The sequence below is a fragment of the Corylus avellana genome, chromosome ca2, assembly GCF_901000735.1.
Source record: "Corylus avellana chromosome ca2, CavTom2PMs-1.0".
Taxonomy (NCBI): Eukaryota; Viridiplantae; Streptophyta; class Magnoliopsida; order Fagales; family Betulaceae; genus Corylus; species Corylus avellana.
The window spans coordinates 15,017,908-15,037,521 of NC_081542.1; the positions used below are offsets into that span (position 1 = coordinate 15,017,908).

Below are 19,614 nucleotides of genomic sequence, written 5' to 3' on the forward strand. Positions count from 1 at the left end.
AGGAATGGATTTTTTTTTCCTCTTTCCTTCCTTCCACTCTTCCCATTTCATTGTCCTTTGGTTTTCCCTTCTCTCTCCTTGTTTTATCTGTGTTTTTTCTCCCATTCTATCAACATCGCCACCACCAAGAGCTTTGATTTGGCCAAATTTGACACAAATTTGGTCAGATCACATGGGCCCCACGAGCAGTACAACCAAAATTGCTGAATTTTGAATTTTTATTTGTCTTGTTATTTGCTTTTATTTTCTATTGTGGTTTGTAGGCTTTAGTCTCTTCGTCCCTATGTGGTTTTATCTTGTCGTTGAGACTTTTGTTATTAGAGTTCGTTTCTCCTCGTCCATGGATCCTGATTGATTTTCAGCATTGCCTCCTCCTCAACAACATCAACCTCTTTTTTGTTGGTTGTTACTGCTTCCAAATGGAGGTTCAGGAATGGTTGAGGGACCTTTCAAGGTTTGTGTCTCTTCTCGTGCCCTTTAGTTTGTTTCAGTTACCGCTTTATGTCACCCATACAAAGGACCGGGTCGTTTATGGTCCATTTGAGGTCATTTATGAACCAATTTTCTATTTTTTGTTCTTATTTTTGGCATTGTTTCTTTTGGATATGTTGTTGGGGGAGCCCAGCCCCCTTGATATTTTGTTCCCATATAATCCCTTTTTCCCATATTGATTAGAAAAATAATAATAATAAATGCAATAAAATAAAATTTTAACTGTAAAATAAATATTTTCTTTTTCTTAGTGTTCCATGAATATAGGGTTTTTTTTTTTTTTTTAATTACACATAATTTGCACTTGGGCTCAATGTAAGCTCTTTAACAAAACTTGCTATGAGCTTGGTATGCTTTTAACACACACAAAAAAAAAAAAAAAAACACCCACAAGTATTTGCATTTGCCAATTGCCACTCATTTAATTGTCAAAGCAGTGATGTTGTCCCTACATTAACTAGAATATCTTAGGATTTTTTTTCTAAGCAATACAGGAAAGGAAAAAAATGATAAGAGAGTATCTTTCTGACTATTAATACGAACAAAAGAAAGAAAAAAGAGAGTACTTAGGACAATTGTTATAAGAAACAGCCCGTGACCTGAAATTAGCACTTCAAGTCTTTGAGGCTGAGTTTTATATAATATGTTTGGGTACAATTATATTATATCAATCATTTACTATTGTGAGTATTAACCAAAGGTCTAATACCAATACTTTCAACCAAATCATATGAGGTTTCACCAATCCATAGCATGCATGACATTTGTCCCTTTGATTTGTTTTGTCACGCAATTTTTTTCCGTGTGAGTGAGTTCCACACTCTTTTTTATGAATAACTTTATATTATCGTCAGCTATTAAAGGATTCAGCGGAGGGAAATCTTAGCATCGGTTAGGAAATCACCTTAGCTTAAAATCTTAATCGTATAGATTTATCTTAATCTCCTTAGTGCTTCACAGCAATTGAACACCCTCATCTTGCAAGCTGATTTTTCAATTATACATTTTAATTTATATCATTTGAAATCAAAACCAACCACCATATCGAATATGGGATCAGTCGTAACTCTAAACTCATCAACTATGAGACCAAAGATCGAATTAATTGTGACTTCGTGGCCAAATCCTAGCTAAGGGGAGACATAAGATCAAATGAACTGCTGATTTGTAGCCAAATCCTAGAAAGGGCGACCTAGAGGCTATAAATAAAAATGTCGGTAACATACGGCCTTTCCTCCTGACTCTCAAGTCTCAAGCTCCGATTACGACCTCTTCCACCCCTGAACCTATGACACCTATCTCTTCCGAACTCTATCTACAACTACATTTCTAAACAGGGTGACAACAACTCTCTCCTAAATAGGATTGAATAACATGGTCCTCACGACGTTCATAGGAGACTCCCCAGCTCCCAATAAAAACTGACAGAGAAAACCTGCCCGTCCAGTCCAGTCCATCGGAATCTATAACCTTCCGACCAGCAAATGAGGGATAAATAAGAATCAAATCCAGATATCACTTGGAATTATCATCAATGAAACAAAGTTACTAAACATCCTAAGTTGAAGTAAAAATAGTATTTGCCTGTCTGTAAGACAAATTAATGCTTAGCGAACACAATATATTGTGCGAACCTGAATATCAGTAAAATCATCAACTCCGTTAGAGCAAACAACACGCATTGATTGATGCAGTCATAGAGACTGACACAATTTAACCCTCACAAATTCAAAGCCATAGTTAAACCCGATTCTGAACCACCCCCAGCACAACATTATGTGCTTGGAGCAGCTTCTTTTCTCTCTTCACTTTTAACAGCATCTCCTACTTCCGCCTTCTCATCTCCTTCCGGCTTTGCGACTTCTTGCTCTAACATAACAGAAAACAAAACATGGTATTGTTAAGGAGATGTATAAAAGAATTTTCAATCACCTCCTCCAACATGAAACAAAATGCAAGTTCACTACTGTGTTAAATTGAAAGTCTAAGGTAGAGGCAAAATGGCAGGTCCCCTACGTATGCATTCTGAAGCAACTACAAATTTCTTCTTCCAAAAAATAAGATCAAAGTTCAAAGTGAACATACAAGTACCAACAACCATATCTGCAGCCTTCTACATTTAATTTTTGCAAGTACCTCTACAGCTTTGTACATTTCCTAATCCATGCTTCTTTAATTAACAAAAACCATCAACTCTGCAACATTTCCACAATGACATGGTATCTGAACTAATTAAACCATTGGAGCAAGATGACAACTAATTGATTACTTAGTAAGAAGAAAGACAACAGTGAACTTCTCCTACTAAGATATAAATCAACCTTCAGCAATAGCACCCAAAAACAGCTTGAAGCGTGTCTAATTGCAAATTTGTTTTAAAAAAAGTGAAGGTCAGCATCCACCATGTGAAGGCGGAGGCCCCTTCACTGAAAGTGGAGGAGCTGGATCTCCCCTCCCCACCTTCCGCACTAACAAGGGATAAGGATTGAGAAACCATTTTCACGGTTCAAATTAAATTTCTTTGTATATGTTACTACCTAGTAAATATTTAGAGGAAGTGGATGTCCCCTCCCCCACCTTCCCCATTGACAAGGGGTGTGCTCGCAACAGCCTTCTCACCCCTGACTATTTTTCTTTTTTTTTTTTTTTTTTTTGGTTTTATGAGAAAATGATATAATTCTACTATTTTACTAGGGAATCTGTACAAAATTGGGAGGTAATGATTGATTTAATAATGGAAACAATCTCAAGAAGTTAAAAGATAAAATTAGAAACCCAAGTAGCAGTTTGATAAAATGTTCAAAACTTGGGGAATAATTCAATAATTTTTCCTTTTTGTTTTGTTACTTTATGTTTTAAAATTGTTTTCATTACCACATCCAAACACTTTTCAAATATTTTTTCTTTCATAAAGACTGTCCAATTTCTTTTTCTTTCGGAAACACTTTTCTTCATGCTAATCCTATCAAGTCTTTAGATAAGAATCCCACCTAAAACTTTTCAAAACATAAAACAGAAACCACATTTAGAAAACTTATCCAATGGTACTCTTGCTCTTTTTCCTTCTACCTCAATTATTTTTCAGCTCTCTTTAGGTGATCTAAGTATAGAAACATGTTTGCTACTTCTACAAATCGAAGGCATAATTAGTTCCTGACAATTTAGAACATAACCAGATAATCCATCATACAATTTTTTGCACTACAACATCCATCAACTAGAAACACTTAATGATTTGTTACCTTCATCATCACTATCATCAAAGTCACCCATTCCATCATCACCCATGCCTCCCATGCCTCCCAAGCCTTCCATGCCTGCCATGCCTCCCAAGCCTGCCATGCCGCCCAAGCCTCCCATGCCTCCCATGCCTCCCAAGCCTCCCATGCCTCCCATACCTCCCAAGCCTCCCATGCCTCCCATGCCTTCCATGCCTTCCATGCCACCAAATTTCTGCAAAATAAACCAATAATTAAGTAAACAAGCGCATAACTAAAAGTGAAGGTTCAATATCAAAGGCCCATAAGCTACTATTCCCCTACCGAGAAGTCCATTCCTCCCAAATCCAAATCATTACCACCTGATCAAAACAAGTAAAAGTCAATTAATTCCAAACTAAACACATATCAGCATTTTCCAACTTAAACCAATGCAATTTAAAGAAATAAAACTTGGTCCACCAAAAATTAGTACCAGCAGTATCCTCGTCTTCATCCACCCATTTGTCCCAATCTACTTTAACAAAATGTGGAGCCTTGCCATCTTCACGTAGCAGCCTCTTCCACCACACTTTCTCTGCCTTATCCACGATACAGAATATGCTCCTTACTCCTATATTTATTTTGCTTTCCTACACCAATGAGTGGAGATGAACAACAAACACATAATAAATAAATTGCCGAAAGAAATAAGTATTTTCCAAACCAACTCGCAGCATAAACACATGCTTCCATATCATTGCATCGCACACAGCTCTAATACGACATAACCATTCTTATTTGTTCTAGGAGAAAATATTGTTGAATGACCATAATTGATTTGGATAACTGAGAACCCAATTAACTAATCATCATTCACTTGTCTAGAGAAAAAAATTGATCATCATTGCCGGGCAACATGAGCAACTTAAGACTCAACAAATGATGACTTGATGATCGATAACAGCAGAAATTGGCAAACACTTTCTTTCTTTCTTTTTTTATCTCCTTTTTGAGAAGCATATAGAAAACACAAACAAACAACTCAGTAAGATTTACGTCCTATGAATAATTGGTAGAGAGCTTCCTTACCTCTACATTAACCTTATCAAAAAGATTCAACTTCAGCTCATAAAGGTTGTCATCCACTCCCGCACTGGCAGAGAAAATGAAAACTCCTTCTGGCTCAAGCTTAACCTTTGCATTTTTGGCATCAGGCAATAGCACTGTAATGTAAACCTCGTTCACCCTCTGGGCCCACTTCACCTCAGGATGACGACTACAATGTGTTGAAAATAAGAGAGAAGACAGTAATTTAAAAAATGCAACAAAATAAAAATAAAGCCGCACAATGTTGGAAAGCATTCATTAGGGAAAAAAATATAGTGAAAATGCAACAAGGTAAAAATAAAACCTTGGAAGTATCAATCTAGTGAAAATGCATGGGAAGAACCATTTACAAGCATTTAAAGTATTTTAGTTAGAAGCTCTAACGCCATGACAACACATTAACTTCACCTATTCTTTAGCTGATAATCTAATTAATAGAAAGGCTAATTTTATTTTAGCAATGCAAAAACCTTATAGCTATAACATCTCCCTGCAGACTGCTCAATGTCTAGCTAGGCCCAACAAGTATTCTAACATTTATCAGGGACAAATACCATAGGCCCTCTAATGTTCTTTCAAACAGTAAATTTCTTTGATTCCACCACTTCCTTCGTTTTTTTTTTGGATTTGGGGGGGGGGCCAGTGTCACGAAGACACCAGGCTAAGAGTGTGTTAGGCACTCGATTTCCCATAACAAAAGTGCGATTTTAAACCAAATCGCAGAAAATGTATTGTTTGGGAGTGCATTTTTTAAAATTTGCAATTTCAAAACATAGAAAGATATGCATTTTCAAATTAAAATTCATGATTTTAAAAACTGAGATACTTAACTGTACTTTTAAAAGTCTTTTCAAATCACACTTTTTATAAAAACTATTCTTAAATCGCAAACCCAAACGGACCCTAATTGTTGCAATGTAATTCAATGTCCAACACACAATAGAAACTGAAACATATCGCAAGTGGCCACAAAAGAGGCCTGCCTTAGTACTGAAACATGGGGCAACAGGTACTGCTACTTGAGGTGCTTACCCACTCATCCTAAGCCCTTTTGCAGGCTGTTTAACGCTTAGTGTTGCCACTTAAATCAACTCCACAGCTGGTAATTTTAACAACCCTCAATTAATTAGCTGAGGGATACTATGCATACTGATACAGATATGATTCCACTGTGAATATAAAATGCCCACCAAAGAGGCCTACCTTAGGATTCAAACGTGGGTAATTGATACCATTACTTGAGGTGCTTAGTTACTGATCCCAAGCCCTATTGACTCCTCGGATAATAATTTTGACAACTTAATCAACTAATTTGCACACAACCATTACGCATGTAGATATGATTCCACCGCGAGGATCAGTGGCCACCTAAGAAAGCTTTGCTTTTGGATTCAAAACCATTTTCGAATCCTAAACACCTAAACCCTTTCTGCGTTAATTTTTTTTTCCAGGCTTAATTATATACGAAGATAAGCATAAAGTAAACGATTCAACCGCTGCATCTGATGACCAAACAACCACATTTCATACCATAAATATTTGACAACACAAAAACTCTAATCCCCTGTTTGGCTGCCGAGAAAATGTACAAACAGAAAGCAAACCGAACAATAAAACAATCACAGCTGCGCATAAAACAATATATTATCCAAAAAAAAAAAAAAAAAAAAAACACCACGAAAAACAATAAAACTCAAGATCGGGTTTTCTCGAGAACCAAACAGATCGAGGAAATGGTGAAGGAAGGCATCAGTGGCACCAGCGTAAAACGAAGGAACCAAATGGGTTAGAACACAGAAATTCAGAAACGGAAGAAAACGTAAGAAATGAAGCGAAGGGTTACCTCATATTGGCTAAAAATGGTAAAGAGAGGCCGTGAAACCCTAAAAACGAAGCGAAGCGTGAGTCTAGTAGTTTCTCTCAGTTATGGAGTTGAAAATATATAAATATATGACGCCCTCGCTTCTAGTACTTTCTACTCAATGCACCGCTTCTCCTTGCGTATGAATGCTCGGACTCTAGTTACATATATAGCCCAACATTCCAAACCATATATTATTATTATTTCTTTTCTTTTCTTTTCTTTTTTTAGAAAAAAAAAAAAAAAATCTTTCTTTTATCAAGTCATCATGCTTAAAATTTATCAAATTACCACTCATGAAAGGCATCGATATCAAAAGGCTCTCTTTGTATCCTTTAACTAAACTATTAATAGCGATGAGTGACACATGACCATTCGATCGTGTTTGTGTTAAATAAAAATTAATGCACATGTAAAAAATTTAATCAACTAACTTACGTGTCGTGCTATAAATATGTAAGCAATAACTTACAAAAAGTGATAGATCATCTGTTGTAATAGAGAGTGATCGTGTAATTATCCTTATTTGTTGTGAGTCGGCCACTCGTATTTATTGTACGAGAAGGTAATTGTGTGGCCACTTTCACTTGTTATGGGAGGTGCTGGTTGCGCGACCATCAGAACTATTCATGCTGGTTTTATTATTATTACTATTAGTTCTTGCTAATCATTAATGATGTGATGGAACGAGGTAAAGAAAGTTATTTGATAACGATGCAAACTTTAAAGAGCAATTTAATAAATTTTTAACTTTCAAAATGATTTGATAATAAATGAAACTTTAGGGATGGTGTGAGCATCTTTTGTTTTCTACACCAAAAAGGCAAGGGTAGTATTCTTACTTCGTGGACACTCAAGATGAGAGACTTAAAGGGTAGAAATCATAAGACGCTGAGTAATAATCTAAGCATTATTTTTAATTTATCAAGGATTTCTTTTGGTTTATTTTTTATTTAAAAAAAAAATAATAGCCATAAAGGAAAGTAGCTGATCTAAGCATAACTAGATCCAACGGGTGAAAAGGTGACACGCACCAACATTCCTAACCATCTCGCTTGCTTTGGACTCCTTCCGTTGGTTTTTTCATCTTTTAGAAAAAGGTAAATTATTCTTTTTTCTTTTCCTTTTTGCTTTTAGTTATCCTTTTTAATTTTGATATATTTTTGTTCTCCAATTTAGTGAGCAAATAAAAGGAAGCCCAACCCAACGCTACAAAACCCCACTCTGGGCTTGATTTGCTATTGGTTTTTGAGAGTTTGTATAAGGCAAATGAGCTCAAGCCTGCAAGTGCCAAAGCCCAGCCTAGCCCTAAGAATAACTTGGTCTTATTAAGTTCAAGCCACAACTTTCCTCTTCACATATGTTCTTAGTTTGGGCTGGGCCTAACATGGCTATCACTATGACCTATGCAACTAGTACTTTTTTTCTTTTTCTTTTTGACATGTCCACACAAGGAAAGGGAATGGGGGATTCGAACTAGTAACCCTCGCTTCATGAGACGTGATCCACAGCTGATTGAGTTACTCCTTAAGGACCTATGCAACTAGTACTAATTGGATGGTAAATGACAAGTGCTATTGATCGGAATTCACATCAATTAATTGTTGTTCAAATTGTTAAGTAATTTAGACAACTATTATGAGAGAGTTCATGTAGAACCCAACTGTCCAAAATAAATTTTGGGCTGCATGGCTATTTATGCAGACAATTGGATTCACATGAGCTCTCTCACAACAACTGCTTTTTGGGCAACTAATTGCTCTAAATCCCAATCTGAGATCAGATGCAATGAGGCTGATCATTACATAATGTACAAAAGGGAGTTTCATGTAAGAGGGCATTTGGGCCCCACTCTGATGGAGTAGATACTCAATCAGCCCAATCAACTTGTCTAAACAATCAAAATACTTACTCGGGCGGCCTGAACAGATGTTCAAGCATTTGTTCGAACGAAGTGGAACCCGAGTACCCTCTTAAATTAAGAACAATCTCATTGCACCATGTCTCAACCCCATGAAATATGTTGAGTTATTTTCAGACACCAAGGATTGAGTCCACCTCCTCCAATGTACTTCTTCATCTTCCTGTTTACATGCTACATATCATATCCCAATCGATGCAATAGTTTTTGCTAACAATGGAAGCCAAGAGTGTGGCTGTGGGTACGTGACTGGGAAGCAATTTTCTTCTTCACATGTTTATTTATAAACAGCAACATATGTACAAGACATCGTCCCTCGTTATTATTGTCTTTGTCCTTTATCGATGCAGTCTTGGTCTTTTATTTATTTTTCATTTTTTTATTAGCAACTGACAAAAACGAAATAAAAAGATGCAATAATTTCTACCCATGATTTGAACCAAAAATGATTTGACCTTTTTGGATTTGAGCCTTTGATAATAATATGGCTGCCTGCGGTCTCTCATGATTTTGACCCACAATCAAACTAAAAGTACAATGTCCTACATGTATTTTTTTTTTCCTAAATTTACATGCATGTGCATAAAATGCTGAAGGGTTTTCCCATTGGCATCCCCCGTAATAAGTTTCTTAAAAGTGGGCTTTTTAAGTCAGTTAATTGCTCAGCCTAATCGACAGGGACGAGCGCACAATGCCTAAAATGAAGCTGTATTTACTATATTTTCAACTCTTAACATGCACTTGAATTATTGACATCACATCATTTTTAGGAGCTCAATAATGTGTGTCTAAGTTAGGGCTGTTAAGTGAGCGAAGCGTCTCGCGAGCAAGCTCGGGCTCGGCTCGCATAAGCTCGGCTCGTATAAGCTCGGCTCGTGCTCGACTCGAATATTAAATGAAGCACTTCATGAACACAAATCCTGGCTCGAATATTAAACGAAGCAAGCTCGGCTCGACTCGGCTAAGCTCGTGAACAGCTCGTATAAGCTCGAGTGTGTGTATATATATATAAACTAAGTAATAGATAATTAATTATAAATCTCATAATTATTAAAACCTTAAAATTGCATTTATATTTAAGCGTTAGAGAATGAAAAATTCTAGACCCTTCGTGATGAAAGAGAGAGAGAGCAATCATTAAAAAAACCTCGATTCAATTAGAGCAGATCCAAACGAATGGAAGAAGAATTAAGCAGAAACTATTGAGGGAGATTGCGAAAGGCATAAACTATTGATGAATCAGATAGACCCAAACACTATCACTACATGTCTGGTGAGTGAGAGTGAGAGAGTGGGAAATGAGAGTTCAGGTGGAAGATCCGTTGTGACTGGTAAGGGGGATTGAGAGAGAGATGTTAAAAAAATATTTTTTTGTAGAGGGTGTTGTCCCAATGCAGTCTGAATGCAACCTGTTAACTTGTCCCACATTGTTAAGAAAACATCAATCTCCAAGTTTGCTTATCTATAAAAAGATGTATATCCTTTCTCTTTGAAACCAAATGCCTTGCTGTATTGACTCAGGCTCCATACTCGACTAGTCAGGCTAAGCAAATACTCATATGCAAACTAACTTCTTAAGCCGTTTAAGAGTACTTGAAGTTAAAAAAAAATTTTAAAACAAAAATATTAAATATAAGAGCCAGCTCGCGAGCTGGCTCGGCTCGACTTATTATTAGCTCGAGCTCGATTTTTTTGGCTCGCCCTTGAGCTCAACTCGAGCTCGAGCTCGAGTAAAATTTAAACGAGCCAAGCTTGAACAAGGAAAGCTCGCTCAAGCTCGGCTCGTTTACACCCCTGAAAGCTATCAAATCAAATTTGTTAGCTCATGAATACATTGGACTTGGTTACATCCTCATCATGTCTAAACTTAATTTTATTTTATTTTATTTTTTTGGTGCCAGCAGATTTTTGAGATCACACTTGCTACGAAGCTGAAACTTACTTGGTATGTGGGGGTGGGGGGTAGGAGACGCCTTACACGGGTCCGAGATTTGCCTTTGTCTTTTAGGGATGGGTATAAAAAGTGATCTAGTCTTAGGGGTTTCCTACAAAGAAAAGGAAATTGAATCATTCGGAGATATGTTTGTTTCTAGCTATAAACATTGATCTCTTTCTTCTGCTATATCAGAGTGACGAGTCCTAATTCACAGCACACGGCGTGCTTAACACGCTTGTGCAAATTTTTTTTTTTTAATTAAAAAAAAAAATTTGCACAGCACGCCGTGTGCTGTTTTGATTCACCCCAGAGTGACTATCTTGTTGGACTTCTGGCAAAACACTTTGAGCTTTTTCTTCCTTGTTTTATAGGTACTCTTGGTTGAGTAGTTGGCATACGATCAACTGGTTATTCATACATGATTAATTAAATGAGTTGGATTATGTTTATGTTGATCCATGCATATAGTCTTATACTGGTCATAAGTCTGTACAATTTAAATGCATGAATTCGAATTAATTGTCACCCTACAGTTTTAAACCTGGAATAGAACATAATATTAAACACAAAAATAGAAAAGAAAATCGGCTGCTGTGATGTGATGGCTGATCTGTATTGGACAGTGGATAGCTAGCTTGAGAGCTCAGTGTGTGATCCACATAACAAAAGACTTAGCTTGGAGATAAATTTCTTGCTGCATTTGGTTATTTGCGGTTGATTTATGTGTGGAAACTCAATTTTCAACTTGTCATATGAGCAATAGTCATCCTTCAATAAAAGCAAAGTAAAAGAAACAAAACTACATTGTCTTCCTTTGTTTCTTCTTTGCAATTCAGGCCAAAAATCATGTTGTGCTTTGAATTTGTTTCCCTGTCATGTTTTTCCTATCTTGTGACGTCACGCCTGACGAATTCAATAACTTGAAAGGTGAGGAAATCACGTGGCAATTAATCCTCACCGAAAACAAAATAAAACAAAAGACTAATTAAGGTTAATTTCAATTATACGATCGATAGTCAATCATAATATGATATTAAATATTAATAATTATTGTCTATTAATATAAATTAATGTGCTGGTCTATAGAATATTTTATAGAAATCTCATAAAGAAATTTGCTCGCGTGCGCTACAATATTATATTTATTGTTGGTAGGTGAAACTTTGGGATATGCATTATTGTTATGGAAAATAGAAAGAAAAAGAAAAAGAAATATATTTTTTTGTATTGTTATTGTCGTTTATTTAATAATTTGGCCCTCCCTTTGATATAATAGTTTCAGAGACGAATTGTCAGTTTCGTAGATAAGTCCCAATATATAAAATATTTAATTGAACTGTTAGTAGGTGATTCCCAATATATAAAATATTTAATTGAAATTGAAGCTGAATTGTGATGTCAAGATTTGAACTTGGAGCCTCTACTCTAATACCATGTTCAACTCCCACTTATTCTAAAATGTTAAATTAATAAAAATAGGTAAATTTATTCATTTAATTTATCTTCTAACAAAAACGACCACCTTAACACTATAAAATAAAAATATTATATATACATTAACACTATATATATATATATATATATATATATATATATATAGGACCACTTTATTTGTAAATCAATGACTGATTGACTTCCCAATAATTTTGATGAGATGCATGAAATTCCGTTTGCATTGAATTTCCTGTTATGTATCCCATCAATGTCCATACCGTATAGGTTCATGCATGTCAAAAGTCAACAGTCAAACGCATATGGGGAAATTAGCTAGGTTCATGCATGTCAGTGACTTGAGGTCCCAGACACTGAAACGTCTAAAACCACGAGCAACAACCTTCGCAGAAATTAAATGAGAAGAAATACGTACGTACTTTAATTTGGAATTAATAACAGTAAGAATTTCAGCATCATCACCATTAGGTCTTGGGAATTTCGTCAAGCGGGAAACATTTATAATAAAATACAAAATCAGTGGGGATTCTACAAGAAATTTGACCTTTAGCCGTCGTTAGTGATTAAAAAAAATCGTCGCAATTATTCCATTGATAAATGTTATCAACAACCACTTAATTGTTGTTGCTATTGTGTCATAACTCGCAAATGATAATGTTAGAGGTCGTTAATTGCAAATACTGCAACAACATAAATCAACAAGTTGTTGATGATAATTATTCACGATGACATAGAAGTCGTTGATGATAATTAAGTATTACATATAAGCTTTTCTTTTTTTCTTTTTTTTTAACAAGGGCATCAATGACGAAAGCTTAAGGTTGTCGCTAATAATTTGATTATCTTTGTATTGTTGTTGCTATGTTATTATTAGCAACGGCAATAACAATAATGTAAAAATGTTGCTGCTAATAGCTTCCCACTACAACTTGCATGCAAAAAAAAAAAAAAAATCCCATAAGCTTATTAGCGATTTAGCTATATCTATTAGCGATATATGACCCAAAATGTTGTTGTTTAATAAGATTTTTTTTATTTTTTTTCCTGAATTTAGCGACGACTATCAACGACGACCCAAAAGTCGTTTGGATTGTCATTGATAATCAACTTTCAAGGACGATTAGCAATGTTGGGTAATGGATCGGCCACGACACCACAATGGACCCCCAAAAGTATTGTTAACCTAGTACAAATTATCAACAAAAGGCTTAGGTCCAAGTTGTACCAGCCCACTGAGGGTAAAACGGGAAACTCATAATCCCTAAGAAGAAAAGCCACATTCATTGAGATCGTGGTCTAACTTGCAGCACTGAACCAAGCCACATGTTAGCATGCCCGAGCTAAGAGTGCCACCCACGTTCTGCATGAACGTGGCCGAGCAACTAGCAGATTCCATGATCCCATGATCTACCTTTCCAGCATTGCGCACGCGTAGTGGATCTTCAGGAACGTGGGGCCAAGAATTCGGAGATACTAACCGCTACTTGATGCTTATAAGGTATCAGAGCTATCTCCCGCTGGTACATCCCAACAAGCTTTTATCCTACATGTCCTATTTTGCAAATAACCCATCTCTCGAATTGCTGAATCACTATCCTTGAAAAATTATCAGCAACAAGCAAAAATCGTCGATGATGTCCGATTTAAGTTGTCGCTAAGAATTTAATAGTTAATGACCAATTTTTTTTTTTTTTTTAGTGTGCTGTGATTGTCTCTCTAGACTGTGGAACTGTAGCTGCATATGGTTTAATTTAAAGCAATAAAGCTCATAGTTGCTACAGTGCTCCCATAAATTTTCTAAAGAATCTTGTCATAGGTTGAAAAATGTCTGATAAAATGGGCCCTATGCTGGAAAAACCTTAACCTAATTAAATTAGGCTCAGCTTTCACGTTCTCCCATTCCCTTCACTGCCATTGAGACAGGAAGAGAGATGAGAAGCTAAAAAAGGCAAATAGCTCTTCAGTGCCCACTTATGGACACCATCATTTTGTGCTAAAATTCATGGCACAAAATGATGATGAATTCATCATCATTTTACATTAGGTTGATATATATATTTCTTTTATTGAGTCATTTATCATTCATTCAACCTAATGTATGCATGTGGCTAATTAGGGGTGTAACCGCCCGCTAACCGCTTAACTGCATTAACCGCTAACCGGTATAATCGCCTAGCGGTTAACGGTTATTGGGTCTACTAATCGTAACCGCTAACCACTAACCGCCTTTTTATATAATATATTTTTATAATTATAATTATAAAAATATTTATACATATAACATAATCACTTGATCATTAAATCACAATTTAAAAAAAAAAATAATTAAATCACAATTTGCGTATTAATATATTATCACTATAATTTATATGATTATATCACATGATCAATTGATCATTAAATCATTTGAATATATAATAATAAATTATACATATATAATATGACATAACTCATAAGTATACCAATTCATACTAATACAACAATTAAATATCTAGAGACTTATTTCCAATGTATGTTATAAACTTATAAGTTTATATATATTATAAATCTATATAAGTCTATATATGCATATGAATAATATAAATGTATAATATCAATACTTAATCATATGATTCAATGACAATTCAAATACTTTAATCAAGACTTCAAGTGAATCATATTATTAATGTACAATGATGATATGATTCGTATAATATCAAATTAAGTAATTAACATTGGATTAAACAATGACCAATGTGTTACTTATAAACACAATTTAAATATTAATGTATTATCATTATAATTTTAGTAATTTATATATTATCACTATAATTGATATGATTATATCACATAATGACTTGATCATTAAATCATATGATTATATAATAATAAATAATACATATATAATATGACATAAGTCATAAGTCATAAGTCTACAAGTTAATCATATGATTCATGTACAATGATAATCACAATTGATTCAATTGAATTAAACAATATATTACTTATAACTACAAATCTACAATTTAATTAAAGCATTATTAGATACTTTAGGAATTTAGGATTTAGGAGTTTGAACATTACCATTTACCATTAGATATTAAGTTCAATTCAAAGAAAAGAGATTATAAGTAAATATGATAAGAATTTAAATAATTAATCATATGAATCATATGATATAATTTAATGAGACTATATCATTATATAATATCAAATTAAGTAATTGACATTAGATTCAACAATGTGTTACTTATAATCACAATTGAAGTATTAATGTATTTTTTTGAAAATTTTTTAGAAAAAGAAATTTAACCATTTTTTGAAAAAAAAAAAAAAGAAAGAAAGAAAATTAACCATTTTTTGAACAATTTTGAATTTTCTGAACGATTTGTAACAATTTTTTTAAAACTGTTACAAATTAACCATTGATGAAGTTTTAATGTTTTATTTGTATCATTTAATGTTTTATTTGAACTTATTTTATATGCTTTGTGTTGAACTTTTTTTATATATTTTTTTATATGTTGTGACAGTTGTCTGAATTCTGAACTTTTTTTTATATGTTGTGTTGAGTTTTTTTATTTTTTATTTTTTAAAAGTTAACCGGTTATGATTTAATATTTAAGGAAATTTTTTTAAAGTACAAGTAAATATAAATTTTGGGTCAAATATTTTTGATTTTTTAATATGAACTCTTTTTATAGCAATTGGGCCCAAGAAGATATTAAAATACAAGAAAAAAATTAGGGTAAAAAAAAGCTCAATTTTAAAAAAGCGGTTAGCGGGCGGTTATTTATTTCGCTAACCGCTAACCGCTAGGCGGTTAGTGAAATCTACTAACCGCTAAGGCGGTTACGGTTAACAGTTATTGCCACTAACCGCTAACCGTAACCGCCTTTACACCCCTATGACTAATATTCACTGCTAGTGCATATAATACAGATAGTTCATTGTCGTTCTCTTATCTCTAAATTGTTATATATAACTGTTTCTATGAGGTTAATAAAAACATAAGAGCAACAGAGAATATTAAGTTTAAGTTAAAAAGGCAAATTACCTGAACAATTTAAATACTTGTTCAGACAGATGTTCGTAAAACTTAAACAACTTGTATGAACAGTTCGAACATCTATTCGAGCATGTATTGCATGCACTTGTTCAAATAAAGTGGAATCCGGGTATCCTCCCGTAGACAACCTCATTGTATTTGATCTCAAGTACCCCATGAAATATGTTATGTTATTTTCGTACAGTAAGAGGATAGAGACTTATGAATTATGATGGGTCATTTAGGCAATTATTAGGCCCATTTTGTCCTCCTTGCTCTGTTGCCACGTAATCATAGTTATGTATAAATCTTTGATTGACATGTTTGATGCAGATGCATGAAACTATCACACCAAATTTCATTTGAAAATTTTCTCTTATATGTACCATATAGCTAGGTTCATGTCAACAGTCAAACGTGGCAAGCTCAAGCTGTCATGTTTTTCAGCCAAAATGATACTGCTACATATTCAACGTTTTCATTACTTGAGGTCCAAGTCACTGAAACCACGAAGAACCTTCGCCAAAACGAAGATAAACATTTTTCTTGAGCACAACACATAATATATTCCATAATGGCAACAAAATAATCCATCTTTTTTTTTCTTCAAGGTTGCTGGAAACTAAATAAGGAAATGAAAGGGACAAAGAAACCAAATTGCTAAAGTACAAATTCCATCGGGTGCAATGAGTTGTCTGTAAGCCAAGTACATACTGTATTACATATAATACAGACAACTTATCGATCTCCCATCTTCGGAACACTTTGATATTAATTTTTCTATATTTAAGGTATGAGCAATGGGGGATATTAATGTTGATAGATACCCATCACCTATCATATGTTGGACGGACCGAAATGATTAATGAATAGTGAGCGATTTACAGTGACTCAGTGAGTGTACGTATGAGCCTTATCGATCTACCAGGCCCCGTGAGGTTCAGATCCCACCGCCTGTCACCTTCACAATACTGATCTCCTGGCAGTTGGCGGTGTATAATTAATGGTGCATTGTGTGGAACTATTATTCATCTTTCTTTTTTTTTTTCTTTTTTTTTTAACTTTTCGGGTACTAGTCAACAACCAACAAACACGTTTACTTTTATTTTTTATTTTTTTAAACTACAATTATTTTCTTTTAAACTAGCTAGCACCCAATTTATAAATATTTTTTCTTAAAATTTGGAAGGTGAGAGTCTCCTCCATGTACAAGCTCTTTCACATAACCTAACCTCCTTGGATAGATTTTTTCGTTAATCCAATAAAAAGTAAGTCACGTGATATTTACATTACTCAAAATGACAATAATTCAAAAAAAAAAAAAAAAGGAAAAGAAAAGAAAAGAAAGAGGATGAGACCCACTTCCATAGCCAACAATTGTTTTTATTTTTTATTTTAATCTAAAGAGATAATTATATTTGCACACGCCTTATTGGATATATAATGAACACTTTATGCGTTTTTTCATATCAATTAACAAGAAATCTTAATGGCAAAGGCTAAGTGAAAGGGCTTAATTAGTAGTTTGTAGAGAGACATTGCAAATTGAGTGGTGGTTTGATGAGAGCAAGTGTAAATTTTCATTACTTTTTGTTGACCTAATAATATATATACATGTAACACAAGTAAACATGCAATGACATCTAAGATCATTTAGGCTCCATTTGGGTTTGCGATTTCAAAAAGTATGATTTAAAAATAACGTTTAAAACGCAAAATTGCGATTTGGCTGTTACAATCGCAGTTTAGTCTTTAAAATTATGCGTTTTTAAAAAAAACATCTCCTTTCAAATCGTAATTTTTTAAAAACACAATCTTAAACAACCTATGTTTTGCAATTTAGTTTAAAATCGCATTTTTTATTTATTTATGAAATCACCAAACACACTTTTAAACAAGTAATAATTGAGATTTTAAGAAAATTTCAAATATCATTTAATTTATAATTAAATAATAAGAGGGACATGCATGATAATTGATAGCCTTGGTAGGTCATTATGTTTCCCACTTGAATCATAATTGATAGCCTTGGTAGGTCATTCAAAGGAGCGAATTATATGTTATACTGTTATAGAGTTGCTGACAAAACTCAAATTTGGCTTGTTTTGCTACGTACACTTTTTAAAACAAGCAAAAAGCATAAATAAATAAATAATAATTCAACACACAAAATATTCATAAAACACCCATTAGTTATTACTTTTCTAATTAAAACTTTTCAAAAGGTTTTTCAGCCTTTTAATTATGACTTTGAGATAAACAAAAAAAATTCAAAGCGAAATCAAAGGAGAATCTTGCATGAAAAACACATGGATCGAACGTGAAGCTAATTACTTTGACAATTTTGCTTTAGTCATGAAGAAATTGCCAGGAAGCAAGGGGAGAACTTGGAGGGTGCGTGTGTCAAAATTGGCAGGAAAATCATCAGAAAAATATAAGAAAAAAAATATATAATATCAGTTCGCTGGTGTGGTTTTATCTGATTTGCAATTAATTAGCTTGTGGTAGTATCAAAACAAACTCGGAGATCCTTAAGGCATGCCAAAAAAATAATTTTTTTTCCCTATAATCAAATTTTGTCTACTGATTTAACAAATTCTGTTAGTGTGACATTTACTTAAATATAAAACGTGTCGCAATTTTATTAGGTTTAATGTTTCACGTTATCGAAATCTATTAAGTTAGTAGATGAAATTTGGCTGTTAGTTGTTATGGACTCATTACTAGTTATGGTCCATAACAACTAATGAGTCCCAAGCCGTAACGGCAACGAAAGTCTCCTTCAATGTGTCAATTTTTTCTTTTTTTTTGACATGTCTGTATAAGAGGGAGAGAGAGATTCAAATTAGTGACCTCCGCTTCATTAGGCGTGATTCCAGTTTATTAAACTATCTCTTAGAGACATAATATATAAAGAACTGAGAGGCCGTTCAAAAAATAATAATAATAATAATAATAATAATAATAATAATAAAAAAGAACTGAGAGATAGTCTTGGATATCTAAACACGTGGCCTGCAGCATTTGCTTTTTATCAGTCAATGCATGGTGATCGTTTCTCGACGAAAACTATTCCAATTCATTTGTAAAACGACAACACTTCATCCCAAGAAAACAAAAACTTAAAAGCGCAACTGTACAAATAACTGCCCCCACGAGACCATGACGCTCTTCTGCGAAACCAAAAAAAGAAGACGGGTCAAATCTTCCTTGGGTTTGGACCGTTGGTAGATTATTCCGCCCTGCTGCGGCCACGTCACAACGAAGCAGACCCATAGGGGTTGTTTGGCAATCGACCTAAAGTGGTCCATAACTATTACTCAAATTTTCAACTATCAATATTCTTTTTTTCTTTTTTTCTTTTTTATATTATATCAATCATTTTTTTTATTTAAAAAAAAAAAACACTACAAAACATTTTTATTTTTTTATTTTTTCATACCTCTACATCAATCAATTTTTATTACAGTTTCAGATGACATAAATTTACTAGTTCATACAAACATATCTGATAAAATGGCATGTATCCCATACTTATTAAAAAAACATGTAAGAAGCACATGTTACTTATTAAGGAACACATGTCACTTTATTAAATAATTTTATATGAATTAACTA

General features: G+C 33.9%; 1 protein-coding gene across 1 annotated transcript; it reads right to left on the bottom strand.

Moving 5' to 3' along the window:
* Window positions 1-1,988: 1,988 nt before the first annotated feature.
* On the bottom strand, window positions 1,989-6,753 carry LOC132171123 (uncharacterized protein Os08g0359500). Its single transcript, XM_059582353.1, has 6 exons — window positions 6,643-6,753; window positions 4,782-4,968; window positions 4,186-4,342; window positions 4,035-4,072; window positions 3,735-3,945; window positions 1,989-2,361 (listed from the first exon to the last, which is right to left on the bottom strand). The coding sequence occupies exons 1-6, from the start codon at window positions 6,645-6,647 to the stop codon at window positions 2,267-2,269; spliced, it is 693 nt and encodes a 230-aa protein (XP_059438336.1). The 5' UTR covers window positions 6,648-6,753; the 3' UTR covers window positions 1,989-2,266.
* Between the last annotated feature and the right edge of the window lie 12,861 nt (window positions 6,754-19,614).

Excerpts from the sequence above, each read along its gene's own strand:
- LOC132171123 (XM_059582353.1), bottom strand. Across the intron at positions 4,343-4,781 it reads TTGATAAGGTTAATGTAGAG|GAAAGCAAAATAAATATAGG; the intron begins GTAAGGAAGCTC and ends TCATTGGTGTAG. Across the intron at positions 3,946-4,034 it reads TGGGAGGAATGGACTTCTCG|AAATTTGGTGGCATGGAAGG; the intron begins GTAGGGGAATAG and ends TTTATTTTGCAG.